Source organism: Cyprinus carpio, chromosome B17 (assembly GCF_018340385.1).
Source record: "Cyprinus carpio isolate SPL01 chromosome B17, ASM1834038v1, whole genome shotgun sequence".
In the NCBI taxonomy this organism is placed as follows: domain Eukaryota; kingdom Metazoa; phylum Chordata; class Actinopteri; order Cypriniformes; family Cyprinidae; genus Cyprinus; species Cyprinus carpio.
The window spans coordinates 17,998,493-18,015,200 of NC_056613.1; the positions used below are offsets into that span (position 1 = coordinate 17,998,493).

Below are 16,708 nucleotides of genomic sequence, written 5' to 3' on the forward strand. Positions count from 1 at the left end.
CAAACTAGATGCTACTTTCAAGCAATGGCAGGACTTGGGCATAGTTAAATGTAGTGACTTTTTCATTAATAATATTTTTGCTAATTACAATGATCTAAATTAAAAATTTAATCTTCATTTAATCTTTTTTTGTTATCTAGGTTCATCGCTTTATTCAGGCCCATTTATCTGTGTTTCCTCAAATGCCCTCTGAATCAGGATTGGACTTGGTTCTTAAGACCCCAACACACCTCAAGGGCCTCATTTCCAAAATATATAACTTAATTATGACATTCCAAAATATATCACTAGAGAAGATCAAAACGGAATGGATAGGCGAGTTGGGAATTGACATATCTGAAAACATTTGGAATAAAGCTGTTGACAGAATAAATAGGACTTCACCTTGTGCACAACTCAGTCTGAGTCAGATGAAAGTTCTCTACCATATTCACTACAGTAAAACCAAACTGGCTAAACTATTCCCAAATATAGATGAAACGTGATCGTTGCAGTGCATTTAAGGCAGATCTAATCCATATGTTCTGGTCATGTACTGAACTGAGACAATTTTCATTTTAAATATTTGAGATTTTAAACTCGGCATTTAATTTAAGAATTCAGCCCAACCCAATGATGACTTTATTTGGAGTTGCAGGTGACAACATTCACACAACTAAATATAAATATAATGCCTTGGCAATTGCAACATTAATAGCTAGAAGAAGAACTGTTTTAGAGTGGAAATCACCAATGCAGTCACTATAGCTTAGTGATGTAATGTTCTTTCTAAAAACTGGAAAAATCAAATATTTTCTCAGAGAAACAACCAGAAAACTTTACAAAACAAGGGATCCTTAGTCATTATTATACGATGAAGAGTAATGTTGCTCTAAATATCATTAATACTGAGTAGCCTACACTTGCAGTATTGTCAGTTATTTGGTCTATTTGTCCTCCAGCGAAAAAAAAAAAAAGGCCACTGCAGAATAAACCGTTAACTCATCTAGCGAGATTATGAACACTATTCTATCCCATGAGACCAGAGGAGTCAAGAATGGTAGTGCAACTGATGCCGTAGGTCACATGACAATGACAAAACATAACAGATGTAGTATGTTCTGAATGCATTCATACTACACACATGCATAATATTTAGAGCATTTTTTAAACTGGAATTTCCTTATCAAATTTAATAACTACTCAGTCAGTATGTGATTTTGGACGCAGCTGGTCACATTTTTATTACCGAATGAATCAGTATTTTTCAGTAAATCAGCTAAAAGAGTGGTTCAGTACCTGCACTTCCATTACCCTTCAAATTGCGCAAATTGAAATTGCGAATTGAAAATACGCCAAATGGAAACATGTCAATTTCGCCAAAACTCCCATATATTGAAAAAAAAGTTTTTACGATTGCATGAGGTGGTTTCTCAGGCAATTTGAAAAAGGAAAATTTCGCAAAATTGCAATGGAAACGTGTTTTTTTTTTTTTTTTGCATTTACAGGTCTAGCATTTTACATCTAGCATATGTAAAACTCACATGATCATTCTTTAATGTATAACCTCCAAGAAAAACCTCATACGTGGCCTCTTTCAAGTATAAGGGGCTTTACTTGCCATTAATGCTTGGATAAACCCTTATTTTCAGAAGCGTCTCAGATGCAGCCCTCCGCGCTGCTTCACTAAAGACGCCTAAGTTTCCTTCGATTAAAAATAATGGCTAATGCGGCGACTGCGATATACATAAACCTACCAACATCTATTGCCATGACTTATCGTAAGAGGAAATAATTACATTTTACTCACATAAGATTAGTTAATGGAAATGCTTTCATTTCGTAATATTTTTTCACCGACATCTATAAAATATCGCAAAAGGTTTGTGCAAATTTTTAATGGAAACGCAGACTCTAGCTGCCTCTGAAAGCACATTCATTCTTAGTAGGCACTACATTTGGTGAAGAACTTAATTTGTGATAATTAAAAGTATATATTGAATGAATGTGTAGTATGAATGATATCCAGATTAACAATGTCTGCCATATTGGCATGTGATTTATGGCGTCAGTTGAATTGCATTCATAACTCCTCTCCTATGACCTCATGGGATAGTAAAGTGTCCGCCAGATGTGCACTTCAAAATCTCATCATAAATAGGTAATCCGAGTACTTTTTTTTTCAATGAATACTATGAATTTGGACATAGTGTCACATATTGTTTTATGCTAACTATATAGTAGAGAATTACTAGACTTCCAGAATGAATCAGAGTTTTGGAAAGAATCGGTTGAGTGATTCAAATGACTCATTTATAAAGAAAGTCTACTTATCACAACCTCCTAGCATAACAATACAACCTGAAAATCTCCTGACAGTATGTCTGGGGCACACAAACACAGATAAGCTGAGTGAGACAGCAAAAAATCCCAGTGCTGTTGAACAAAATATTGGCACTCTTGGAATTTCCAATCAAATATGAGTATTGAAACTACCTTCATTATTGTATTGTATTAATTCTATTTATTTAGCATTAAAACATGTCGACCTGGTTCTATATAAACTCCAAGAGTAGATTGTGACACATAAGGGGGGTTTTTCTAACCCTATAAACCAGGTACAATGTACACAGGTGTTTAAATGACTCAAGCATTACTCACATGGACCAACCCCTCCTCCACTACAGACTCATCGGAGTTCACAATCGTCTGAAACCACATCATAAGCTCAGCAAGTAGGTAGCCAAAAAACTAACCAAAAACAAAAAAAAATCAAGTAAAGGAAGACAGTTGTATACTTTGTGTAATAGTGCGTTTCAAATGCTTAAAGCTCATGTCTTTGCCCTAACTGGTGGATTTTTGTGTGAGTGATTTTGAAGGTGACCGTGAGACAGGCTAATGAAGCAGTCATTCTCTTCCCCCAACAGACTGTCATTCAGACGGCCACAGCATGGAAAGCCTGCTAGTGTTGAGTTACAGTGAGGAAGGACACAGCGAGGAGCTAGAGTTTTGCCATTGCAGATGAGTGGAAGATGTGCAGAGCTCATATGTCTCTTTAAAAACAATAGGCAGATACAAATGCGCAGTCGGCCACTGCAGCAGAAAACAAGACAGCATGTTTGAAGACCAAACACAGCCGGTGTAGAAGCTGTATACACACTGCCTGGCCTGGAGATTTACTGTCATAACATTAGTGGCGGCATCAGCTGGAAACCAGCCTGCATGTGAAGAACCCTACCATGAATGTCAAACCGTGCAGAGATCACAAGCTCTGATATAAAATTCGAAGCCTCACATGCATTTTTTTGTGAAAGACTTGAGACGTAACAGTCAATTCACATATATAATATTTCAAAATATCAAATTCTTCAGTAAAAAAAATAGGCAGAAAGGCATTATCAATGGAATATGAGTGTAAGAAGTTAGGAACACTCTTAAAAATAAACCTTCCATAACGGGGTTTTAATGGCGATGCCATAGAAGAACCATTTTTGGTTTCCCAAAGAACCTTTCAGTGAACAGTTCTTAAAATAACCTCTTTTTTTAGTATGAAGAACATTTTAATAATCTAAAGAACCTTTTGTGGTATGAAAAGGTTCCATGGATGGTAAAGGTTCTATGTTGGACTATTGATGCCAATTAAGAACCTTTATTTTTAAGTGTGTAAGTCTGCAGGCCTGTAATGAGATGTGATGATGATTCCACAATGCAGCAGGTGGTTTGAAGGAAAGGGTCTTCACAGCTCATAATCAGACTCTCTCCCACTGCTCTCCTTCCTCCTGCTGCCAGAGAGTGTAACATTACGGAGGGTTGGAGAGAGACAGAGGTGTGTGTTTAAGGTTTTAAGTTTCATAGCCTAAGTCGATCAAACTATGAATCTGTCTTGAATTTACAAATCATATTTAATGTATTTTGCAGATGCTGTCATCCAGAGTGATTTAGAATGAGCTTTGAATGTTGTTGCTAAGGGGTGTGACTGAGTACTCTACCAAGTAGTTGTTCAAAGAGAAATTTCTCCATTAACTTAATGCCTGTAGACGGCATATCATATTGGCGAAGGAAAAGCACTTTTACAGTAATCCAATGGAAATCCTTCTGGTGAGTGAGGGTTAATTACTACTAAGTATAACAACAAAAATAGACACCAGCATTGACAAGATTCATCTACTCAGGCATCATTTTTAAGTGTATTACCAACTTGAATGCTGTTGCAACTTGCAAACATTATGCTGCTTTTTAAGACAACTATTTTTCACCCATTTAGATGTAAAAACAATTCGTGGAGAGATTAAAAAAAAAAAAATATACAAAAAAAAATACAAACCATTTTAGGTTTCTGTATTTACATGAATGGGGCTAAGAGAGACATTATGAAATATGGGATGATAATTTCTAGTGTGCATATGTTTGCACCATAGACTGTATAAAAAATATGGACGTAGTGTCCGTGACGTCACCCAGATTCCACGCCCACCTAGCATGGCGGCAGTATACTCCCGGATACGCGAAAATTAACTTTGAGGCTTAATATAATTTAAACGGAACTTTGAGGCTTAATATAATTTAAACGGATGAGTTATAAAAAAAAAATTCACCCCCCTCACTGTTGTCACGAAGGGCAAAAAATAGCGATATAGACCAAAATAATTTTTTGTACCAGGCTGTAAAACTGTTATTTTCTGGTGTAAAGTTGGGCATTTTAACATGGGGAGTCTATTGGATTGACTCTCTTTTTGGAGCCAGCCTCTAGCGGCCAGTCGACGAATTTCAGTTTTAGTCACTTCCTTGTTGGTTTCGAGAGAGGGAGCGGGAGGTTGCCGCTTGGTTTGCACATCCTATCAAATGGAGTTACTTGAAAATGCTATGTTCGGCTGTACGCAAATTTTTATATTATATATATGCACAGTAGGCTATTTTTTAAAAACAATAATTATTTAAAATAAGTGTTCTTTAAGTGTCTGAAAGTTTACAGACAATAATTGAGGATTTTTTCTTTTTTCCTCAGCATTATTGCAGTTTGATTATTACTTATGAGATCATGACGGTGACAGCTGTAACAGGCTGCATTCACACTAATTGCACAGATCTATTTCGATATCAGATGTAAAACATAACTGACTGTGTGTTTTTTCGTATAAAAGTATTCGAAAATGCAACTGCATTTTAACCGCATCGCAATTGAGCTCAGGGGACAACATACACAAAGCGCACGTGAAAGTCTGTCAGTGCACGAGTTTTGTGCATCAAATAGTACTGCATTCCAAATGGCATAAATTAAAGCATATCTAAAGTAAAACACGGCGGGTGGAAGCACAGACTGTCAAGCAATGTACACTTGTCTCACAGCGCAAATTCTGTGCAGTGAAGCCCGCCGCGCCTCTAGTGCGACGTGCCATATGCGGGAAAAAATAAACAACCTTAGAATCGATTCTGAAATATTTCCGTCACAGTTTCTTCAAGTTTATATGGTATAGTTTTACTCAAGAAATGATAATTTTAGGTTTCTGTTTGTATATGGTATAGTTTTACTCATGAAATGATAAAATGCTCATGAATGTGTTCATATATTGAGGCGCCAGAGGCTGAAAACACCAGGAGTGTTGCGCACACTTCAGTATATGTATAGTAAATGAAGCCACACATCTGTGTCATTCATTCACACAGAGAACGCAAAACATGCAGGATTCATATTTAAATAGTATTTTTGCAGCTTAATATTCACAGACACTAGACCATATCGCATTTTCTGACCTTCTTTTGATTTATTCATCCAAAATTTGGCAAATTTCGTGACATTCGGCGTTATACAGTAAATTCCATTTTTTTTGACTGGCTTTCCAAATCACGGAAATCGTAGGTCTCTAAATTCATGCTTAAAGCTTACTTGATGATGTTGAACATCTCAAATATTTTCATTGTCATTCAGGATGTTCACTCAGAAAATATCTGACAATTTGTACCATATACAGTGATGCAGCTCGCTAGTTTCAACGTTCAAATCCTGCCTACTACAGAGATACAGTAAAACTATTAGAAGTCTGGACTCCTTGAGTTTGAGCTTGAGTTAGCAGTTTTACTGATGCATATACTGCACATTTGTGCTCTCATTTGTAATTATCAAGTGTTTATTTATTGAAGCAGGTGCAGCCATTCATCAAACTTAACAGGCAAAGAGCATACAACAAAAACTGGTGCCCAATCCCTGCTTTCCCAGTGAGGTATAAGAAACGGTGCTTTCATTTGAGTGGAATTTCCTCTGCATACGGCCTTCACATATCCATTATTCTTATTAGCCTGTATCTAATTACCGTGCCTGTTGTTGTGACCTTGGCAGCACTCCAAGTCTACTCAAGCACACGAGTGCTCAGATCTGCTGGAGTGTGTTTCCAGGTCTTCCTTTTGTTTTGCTCAGTCTTGTCGCCACATGGCCCCAGTTCTGGACCAGCTTTAGAGTGATAGTGCACCACCGCCTCACTTCCTGTCCCATTGTGTCCTTCCTATCGAGATATAATAGGTCACCTAAAGAGAAAGCTCTCAAGGAGACTATCACAAGCTACACTGAATCAAATCATCTTATGAATTATTCATAAGAGGTGATCGACTATATAGTAAAACTGTATGGCTATTCTTGGCAATAACGTTAACTAGTTGTGGGAGGAAGGTCACCCACAAGGGAGGCTTGAAAAGCTCCAGGTGTTGATTACAAACAGGCTTTCACATTGACTAGCATCCCGACATTTTATAACATGCCTGTACTTGTAAATTACAAATTTTCCCTACAGACAAACTGGGGAGTTTGCAACATCACTGCACGAGTGAATCACACACTTGCTTGTTTTCCCTTTTTCTTTCTTTGCCCCTGGAGAGGACGTCGACTGGGAGTTTGATGGAATTAACAGGAAGTTCTGGGTTTTTGGATTTGTTTAAGTTTCCATCAGGCCCTATCAGGGTCTTTTTGTCTCATCGTACAATAACAATAAGCAGAGTGTGGAAAAGACTCCTTAAAACAATAAATAGGCTATTTTGTGAGTCCATAGTTGGACGAAGTTGATGTGATTAGGTGGACTGTAACTGATAATGCTGGAATACATGACAACACAATCATGAGGAAAGAAACCAACAGTTGGAAAGAACAATAAGTTTGGGGAGACAAACATGATACTGTGACTGTGAAGAATGTTAGGCTTATTTGTTTGTGTAGAGCTTAATAGGCCTAATTGTTTTCGTTCATTACATATAATTTAGTTGCCGTATTTAAAGGGATAGTTCACCCAAAAATGAAAATTCTGTCATTAATTACTCACCATCATGTTGTTCCAAACCCACAAGACCTTCGTTCATCAGAACACAAATGAAGAAATTTTTGATGAAATCCGAGAGCTTTCTGACCCTCCATAGACAGTAACAGAATCAACAAGTTCAAGGCCCAGAAAGGTAGTAAGGACATCATTAAAATAGAAAGAATTTTCATTTTGGGGTGAACTATCCCTTTAATTTGATGAAAGTAGCCATGTTTTAAAGCACTGTTGGATTTAAGTTGATATAAACTACATTGACATTCTGTCTGTAGCTCATGTGGAGAACGAGGAGCAGTACACTCAAGCTCTGGAGAAGTTTGGAGAGAACTGTGTGTACCGAGATGACCCTGACTTGGGATCAGCCTTCCTGAAGTTCTCAGTCTTCACAAAGGAGCTCACAGCCCTCTTCAAGAACCTGGTGAGAACATTTATTGTGCATTTATGTGATTTTTATATAGAGCAAAAGGGTTTCAGATATCTTACCTTCACCTGTTAATGTGCTTGGACCTCTGGGCCCAAAAACTGATCTGGAGTCATTGACCTACTGGGTGGATCAACTTTCATGAATGTGTTTTAGCAGTTACTAGTGATGCTACCTCAAATAAATTAAGCTGAACATTACCAGTCATCGTGTAATTTATGATCTGGGATGTTGTCTTGTTAGTTTTTGCGAAAGCTAATGAATAATTCCACTAACATCATGTTTGCATGAATACTACTTAAACGTGTAATTTCTCTCCCGCTGCAACAGACCTTTTTGTTTCCTCTCGTCTTTCTCTGATTGCAATTATAGAAAGACAATTGCACAGCTGGGAAGAAAGAGATTTGTCTAATGCGGTGCTTTTGCTCTCTAGTTCCAGAACATGAATAACATCATTACCTTCCCATTGGACAGTCTGCTGAAGGGAGATCTGAAAGGGGTTAAAGGGGTAAGTTCATTACTTTAAGCCAATAAACAGTTTCTTTCTTTGCTTTTTGGCAGTTTTTCAGCAGCATATTGATCAGCGCTTGTCTCAAGGTGTTTCAGACACATGCACATCAGTAGGGCTGTGGGATTAATCGAAATTTAATAGAGGAGACATGTTTTAATATTGCGCGCACTCTCTCCGGATGAGAGCAGCGTGTATCTGAGCACGCTCGTCTGGTTTTGTGACAAAGCAAAGGAAATCTGCGTGTGAGCGGAGAGATTCGCGCTCGCGCATTATTTTAATGCGCTTTCGTGTTACAATAACGTGCTCTCGCCGCTGCTTCTGAACCGCACACACATACTGTATACGCACTGCAAACAGAGTACGTGTGAACCTTGGGCAATAAATATATTTCAGCACCGCTACAATGAGCTCTATGACCAATGCATGGCAAAAAAAAAAAAATCCCTGGACACGTTTTATTTATTTTTTTGCCATATGTCTAGACATTTTGTTTGACACCTTTACTTAGTGATTATTTTGATTTATGTCTGTTCTAGAGGTATGTTACAACTTTTTGATAAAGCTCTCATTGGTTTTCTTTTGGAAATATGTTTCAAATTTATACTGAATGCATTTATGACTAAAGCATGTCTGTGTGTGTCAAAATCGTGATTAAAATCGAAATCGCAAAATTGATCAAAAAAATCGAGATAGTTTTTTTTTGTCCATATCGCACAGCCCTACACGTCAGCCAATACATAATGGATAGATGATACTCCTTGGCACACAGGTCTCAAGTTTCATGCATAGTCAGTTAAATTATGCAAGTGACTGAATTTCCACCATAATGCCAGAGGCTTTTTTGTGCATGTCATATATGTTACATTTGACTTTTTATTTTATTTTATAAAATTATTATTAGATTATAATTATTTAAATATATTAAAATACATATTATTTATATATATTATGCAATATTTATTATTGCTAAATAATATTACAGTGTTCGAGTTAGTTAGGCTGATATAGGCTGTGTGCCTATACAAATGTTGTGCCTAAATATGGTTGGGACTCTCAATTAAATAACAGTGCGACATTCTACTTTCAAACACAATGTTCCCCAATTCTGTTGGTTGAATATGTCTGGTAGAAACTCTAGTACCAGTCTTAGACCCCGTTTGTCTGTTTACACTCACATGAACACGCTTGAGCAGAAGACAGCTGGTAGAAGCTCTACACTGAACTGATTCTCAGAATGCCCTTCCAGGCCGCTTCAGTTCATTAATGTCCATCGTGACCTCCTGACCTTCTGTGCACCATGTGATCAGCATGTTGGCTCTTAGGGGAAGTCTGATGTGATTTACTCTTAATGAGACGCTTCACTCAGCTCCTTGTCTGGTTTCCCTGGAGACTTCACTTTCTCTGTCTCGCTGTGATAGGGCTGAAAAAGACATTCTGCCTGGGTGAAGTGATTCCTTAAATGTGTAGTTAAAAATGAAAGCACGGTTAACTGAATCAGTGAGACCCTACAGGCATTAATTGGGCCTTAATAGTGAACTAATGTGTTTGGACCTACACAGTGACCCACAGGTGCTTCTTTCCATCTGAGGTAGCAATCACAACATCACTGCCTAGTGGTACTATTTCTCATACTTAATGCATTGGTTAGCTTCATTTACTTGATGGATGCCAAGTAAACTGACTTGAGTTAAAATGATGGTTAAAACAAATTCCCATATAAATCCATCCTAGAAGAAAATGTGAATCCTGCTTTGTGTCAGTTTGTTGTAGAGGTGATTGGGAGGACACTGACGGCTGCAGTCATGGAGTGCTAATGGTCTCAGAATGGTCTGCGTCAGCATCAGGCTTGATTCAGAGCACAGTAGGGGGACGCCGCTAATGGGGGGAGATTACAGGTTTTGTCTTCGGCCATCATTCCAGTCATTAACCTGAACCTGTGTCTCATTAACCCATCAGCAAATGGATCTTTGAAATGAAATGTCTTTGGTGTCATTACGAGTCTGTTTTGTCACCTGTCTTTGGCTTTACGGTCTGTTAAATATTTGTAAATTAACATTAATGTCAAGTGTAATTTTTTTTTGCCCCTTTTTGTTTCATAGGTTATTTAGTAAGTTGCTGTTTTTCTCTTGTGTTTAATTAAAATCTACTTATTTTTCAGTTAAGTTGTTTTTTGTATTTTGGGGCAGAAGATTGTAGCATCCTGTTACTCTCTATATTTGTTAAATTCTCATTTATTAATTATTTTTTTCTCTATAGTTACCTTGTCACTATTTTAGATGGGGAGGAATGTGAAAATGATAACTAATACTAATTAATTCAACTTGTAAATGGTTAGGGATTGTAATATGTTGGAAAGCTTAACCCTCAACATTCCCATTACTTGACCCTGAGTTGCATGTCATCTAAAATGTTGAGGGAAGCGGAATTGCAATCCTCATAAAACCGAGGCACAGATGAGCTGACATCTTGCCAAAACCTCTCAACTTGATGATGGTGCTGTCTGATCCTCAGCTGCATCTATTGTCTTACAGTGTGTGTTTGTGAACGACACTTCCTCTGTTCAGTCGGTCGAACAGTTTTGTCGGTCTCAGAGGGAGTGATGTCAGCGCTGAAGCCCGCTGAGCTGTGAAACCCACCCACTCGAGCTTTTTTAGACCCCTCTGGCTAATAGATGTTGCGGTCTGAAAGTCCAGGTGACACTATGTGACTCAGCTTGTTTGAGATACAGTATGTATCCTGGTGCTGTGTGGTGAGGAATGATGATTTATAGTTCAGTCAAAGCAGCATGAAGCAGCTCGAGACGACAAGAAATGCCTCCCTTTGTCTCTCTACATCCACTCTCTTCTGTGTTCACGAGTTAATAGGTTGAATTGCTGAACGGTCATTCTCTGAATCACTGAAGTGGCCCTTTTGGTGATTGAGATCCATCCTATAATGATCCCTAAAGATCACTCTCATTCAAACTGTTTTAAAAACAGCCCCAAACTAGAACTGCAACTGGCCACCATTTTAATAGTAGATTAATTTATTAGTTTTTTTTATTTAATCAAATTTTTTAATCATCTTGCACAATGCATGAATAGATTTCTGTATAATATGTTATTATTTTGTGGCAAAATATTTTAAAATATTGAGGATACATTACAAAGTGATAGAGAAGTGAGTCTGAATAACCCAAAACACAATGTTTACTTGTAAGACGAATGAGCCTCTTCATCTCTGTTGCACCGTGTTTGATTCAAAATATAAAACCATAACAACAAAATGTAACAAAATTTTGTATTTTAAGATTTTTAATGTTTTTCACTATTATAATGTGCTATCACATACATTTTTAGTTGATTATTTTAATTGTAATATGTAATTTTGGTCACACTTTTTTTTTTAAGGTCCAATTCTCACTATTAACAAACCAGTAACTATGACATTTGCCTCAATAAACTCCTAATTGGTTGCTTATTAATAGTTTTGGTAGTTAAGTTTAGTTATTGGGTAGGATTAGGGATGTAGAAAATGGTCATACAGAATATTTGCTTTAAGAACTAATAAACAGCCAATATGTTAATAATAGGCATGCTAATAAGCAACTAGTTAATAGTGAGAATTGGTCCCTATACTAAAGTGTTACTGTAATTTTTTGATTAGTTGCAGCCCTTTAGCAGATTTATTTTTATTTTATTTTTATTATTTTATTTTATATTGTTTGTATTATTTTGGACTTCACATCTCGTGATCACTGAGTGTTGTCATTGCATATACTGTAGAAAAGAGTTGGGCGATATGCTCAATTTTCATATCATCCCATCGTCAGCCTGTTAGATCGCTGATTCACTAATTTATTTAATTATTTACTTACATTAGTTTCATTGCCGAAAAGTTACTCCAGCGTAAGGCTAAAAGCAGCCTAATGTTTTAATATGAATGAATTTGAATTTAACATGATAACAATTTAATAGAAACATTGTAAATCACATTTTAAGTTATTATAATGCTTACATTTACTCAGTTTTTCAAGAAGCAGCTACAGAAAACGAGCAAAGAACATTTACATTACCAAAGAACATCATAACTGACTTCAGTCCTGCGCAAGTATTATGCAGTTGAAAAAAAAAACACTTCCATTATAATCGGTGCACTTTAAAAAAGGCACTTTAAAAACCACACGTTATAATCAATGAAGCTGTATGATAAATACACCGCCTGCGGCACGTTACACTCCGACACGGCCACCGGAGCTGATCACGGCCAATCAAGTCAATGTGTTTATACCTAATGTTTCTGAAACGTCTCCGCACTGCATCACTAAAGATAGGCGCATAGTTAATCGCCTTGTTATCATTAAAGGCATCAACAACAGGCGATATCTCTGACTATCACTGATACACGATACTATCGTCTATCGGCACAACCCTTATATGGAAAAAGCAGCTTGGTTTTTTTAGATTATTTTTCTGTTTAAAGCAAATGGAAGGTGGTGTTATTGAATTGATCTGATCATATTTACACACAATATATTCACAAAAAAAGCAACAACACTTTAAAAAACAAAAAAAACAAATATAAAACAAAAAAAAATACACATAACATTTACAACAACTACACACCTTATTAATTATTTATATTTAAAATGGGCACTTCTCATCTCTTCTAATTTCTGTTACATTGATTCAAGTATGGGATTTTTGGAGAATCAACATGGAAATAATTTTCTTGTCAAACTCCTCTTACTGAACCATTATTGCTGGCACAGATGAGACTGTTTTCAGCACAACTCAAGCTGTGTGCAACATCTGTTATGGGAAGCACAATAACAGAGTTGGTAGGACTCTTAGGAAGCGCCTCTACAAACACAGCCTTCTGTTATTAGAGTAAACCCTCAGTAGAGCTGCTGGAGAACGCTCTGTTTGCACAAGAAGAATTTCCCTAAATCTTTCAGATGATGTCATTGCAGAATACAGCACTGGCATTACATCAGGTACTTTCTTTGTGAGCATGACATCATGTGTGATGGCGTACACTGAGCTTGGCATCTGAGTGGTGATTTTATGCCACTCTTCTGCTAGTCTAAGCTTCAAACTTTGCCATTTTTGTGCAAAAAAAGCTCCAATCTAATTGGCTGGCTGATACATAAAATCTGAACACCCTTGATATGTTGTTAATGTTCTTCAGTGCATTAGGCACACAACCAATGAGCCAACTTTGAATTGTGTGACAATGCTGAATCATGATGTTCAGAAAAAAAAAAAAAGCATTGCATCTGCAGTGTGGACCAGACATTATGCTGACACTAAAACGGCTGGTTCTGAGAGATGACGCTTCTTCTTTTTTTTTTTTTTTTTTTTTGATATTTGGGTTAAGCTGCTGATGTCAAAATGAAAGTTGAGTCATACTCCAAATCTGTCTAATGAATATCCTCTCTCTTTCTTTTGCAGGATCTCAAGAAGCCCTTTGATAAAGCCTGGAAAGACTATGAGACTAAAGTGTAAGAGATTTTTAAAGAATTCATTCATTTTTGTCATGCATGTTTGCTTAAACCTTAGTCTGAAAATGAATTAAATTGAAAGGAAATGTCAGTGTCCTGAGTGTCAAATGAGGGATCAGTGGTGCCCAGCACTCTGGATAATGAGCTGTCATTGTTACCTCCACCTCACTTCCTGTATTCTTATCCTCTGCTATTACACTGATTGCTTTGCATGCAACAATGTATGACATTTATATAGCACTTTCTATATATTTTCCAAGCTGCAAGGGACATTCTTTACTGAAAGGGTAATCTATTTTCTTACAACATGTCATTTGATTAATTGATTTACCATTGAAGCCAGGTGCTGTCTTTTTTAATATCATTGCTGTTTTCCATCATTGGCAGTTTTGCTCAGTCAAATACGTGTTTCACCCCCCATCGCCGGATATAATCTCTGGTGTTTGATTGTGACTGATACCTTCATGTTTCCAGACAGAAAGAAACGAAATCGCCCTCTAACGTGACTCTGGCCCTGACTCCATTAAACTGGTTTTCATCGTCACCGCCGCTACAGTTTGAGTTCACTTCAATCTCTGTGTCTGTGCAAAGCTTTCAGCTTTCTCGCAAGTTGCAGTTTGAGCTGCAGGCTTCATTTGTGCAAATATCCTGCTAACGAGTATGCTGAAGATCTTGCTGTGTTTTTTAAGAGACAATGAACCTGACACTAAAAATAATGTGGTGCTCAGGAGAGCAGGTGAACAGCAGGAGATATCAAATCACGATTCATATTTACTTATGATGAAAGCAACACTCCACCATTTTTGTGTTTTGTTTTAACTGGTTTGAAATTGAACATAATCTTTGTCAAGAAAAATGGTGAACTGTTCTTTACAGTCATCCGTGGAAGTGATGTACTGACATGAGGGAGTCTGTTTAGGCTTATTTCTTCCATCTGTCAGATGTACAGATGCAATAACTAAAGAAATCATTGGGGAAGCTGCTAAAAAACAGACATCTCTACAAAAAGCTAATTATATTTAATTAACATAATTATATTTAATTATTACTAAGAGTTATATTTTTGGACTTTTTGGAATTTAAAACAAAACAAAAAAAGTCTAGATAATAATTTTAAAACTATATGAAAATGAAACAAGAACAAATAAATGAAGGATAATGTATTTCATTAAACAATGATTTACTACACCACTTTTTGGAGTATCATTTATTTTATTTTGCCATGAAAATAGCCATAAAATTTGGCTTGGCACTGAAACACAAACATTTTGTTTTCTTTAAATAAAATTAAATAAGAAAAAAAATGAAATGAAATAAAATAAGACAAAAAGAAAATAAAAACTTTTTGAAATGTTTTATTGAATTGAAAAAGCTCATTAAAATTCATTGAAACTATAAAAAGTCATAATTATCATTATAAACATTAAGATAATGGATAGTCATCATTTACTTACCCTCATGTTGTAACAAAACTTTGACTTAACGAAGATATTTTGAAGAATGTTGGGAACCAAGCCAATGATTTTCATTAGACTAACTAAAATTATTTTGTGCTCAGCAGAGGATAGAAATCCATTACATTTTTAGACTCAATTATTTTTATTTTGGTTAAACAATGCCTTTAAGTTAATAGTCTTGCTTCTCCCTAACACTGGACCTAATACAGAAATCAAAATTGTCGTCAGAGGCAGCTCCTCATGCTAACACATCACTTCATTCAGCGCTTGATGCATTTTATCACAATCTGTTTTTGTTTTTTTTTACCTTTTCATTTTCTACTTTCACTGACAAGAAATTTTTTTGGAAATGGCTTCTAGTGCTCAGCCATCTCTTGAACACATCTCCTCACTAGGCTTCAAACTCTGAAATCAGAGGTTCCAGAAATGGCCAGCCTGCTTCAGCTAAGAGCATATAAAGGCCTAAACCAAACGCATGAGGCTCTCTCTGGAATCCTGTGTCTGAGAGCAGGGCCCTCCTTCCCCACAGAGGAAATGCTGCATCCGTAACGTGGGGTACAATATGCCGCTGGAGCATATGGAAAAGAATGCCCTGCTGCATGAGTGTTTCCTGTGCGTGTGTTTGCGATTGTTTGTCTGAATGTATTTTTTAAGGTGGTCTGTGTGTTTCACGCAGTTCTAAAATCGAGAAGGAGAAAAAAGAGCACGCCCGACAGCACGGAATGATCCGGACGGAGATCAGTGGAGCGGAGATAGCAGAGGAGATGGAGAAGGAGCGCCGTTTCTTTCAGCTTCAGATGTGTGAGGTCAGAGCCGACTCATTTCATTGGAGAATCCTGTAATAGACATTTCTTGTGCGGTGTGTGTGCTTCAGTCTCCTCTATTGTTTTGTTCAGTACCTCCTCAAAGTCAATGAAATCAAGATCAAGAAAGGTGTCGACTTGCTTCAGAATCTCATCAAATACTTTCATGCACAGTGCAAGTAAGTCTGGCCACGTTTCTAAATGTTTCTCTTAACATAAAGGCTTGAACAAACAATTCACTCACCCCCATGTCTTCCAAGATCTTAATGTCTTTCTTCAGTCAAGAAGAAATTAAGGTTTTTGAGGAAAACATTTCAGTATGGATGTTTTTCTCAAAAACGGGTTGAAGGTCCAAATTGCAGTTTCAGTGCAGCTTCAAAGGGCTCTACAGGATCCCAGCTGAGGAATAAGGGTTGTTTATTACAATCTGTTATTTTCTTTAAAAAAATAAATAAATAAATAAATAATATATATATATATATACTTTTTAACTATATATATATATATAAAATAAAGTTTATTAATATACTTTTTAACCACAAATGCTCATAGAATACATACTACTACTAGCCTACTACTCCTAAAATGATTCAAACTTCTGTTTAAAACTTACATTTCTTCCATGTTTTAATAAAAAAATAAAATAAAGTTTGTTAAATTTTCAGGAATTCAAATATAAATAAAATTAGTGTTTTATCCTTCATCGGATAACCAGAAAAATATACACACACACCAAAAAAAAAAAACAGAATTTCTT

At 36.5% G+C, this 16,708-nt stretch overlaps 1 protein-coding gene across 3 annotated transcripts in view; it reads left to right on the forward strand.

Moving 5' to 3' along the window:
- The window catches only part of LOC109102651 (arf-GAP with SH3 domain, ANK repeat and PH domain-containing protein 2-like), a 61,702-nt gene that overhangs the window by 25,501 nt on the left and 19,493 nt on the right, over positions 1 to 16,708 (forward strand). For all 3 annotated transcript variants that reach the window (XM_042742616.1, XM_042742618.1, XM_042742617.1), the window contains exons 3-7: positions 7,550 to 7,695; positions 8,132 to 8,206; positions 13,642 to 13,691; positions 15,825 to 15,954; positions 16,045 to 16,130. In XM_042742616.1, the coding sequence (XP_042598550.1) occupies positions 7,550 to 7,695; positions 8,132 to 8,206; positions 13,642 to 13,691; positions 15,825 to 15,954; positions 16,045 to 16,130 (487 nt within the window). The remainder of the gene's footprint in view (positions 1 to 7,549; positions 7,696 to 8,131; positions 8,207 to 13,641; positions 13,692 to 15,824; positions 15,955 to 16,044; positions 16,131 to 16,708) is intronic.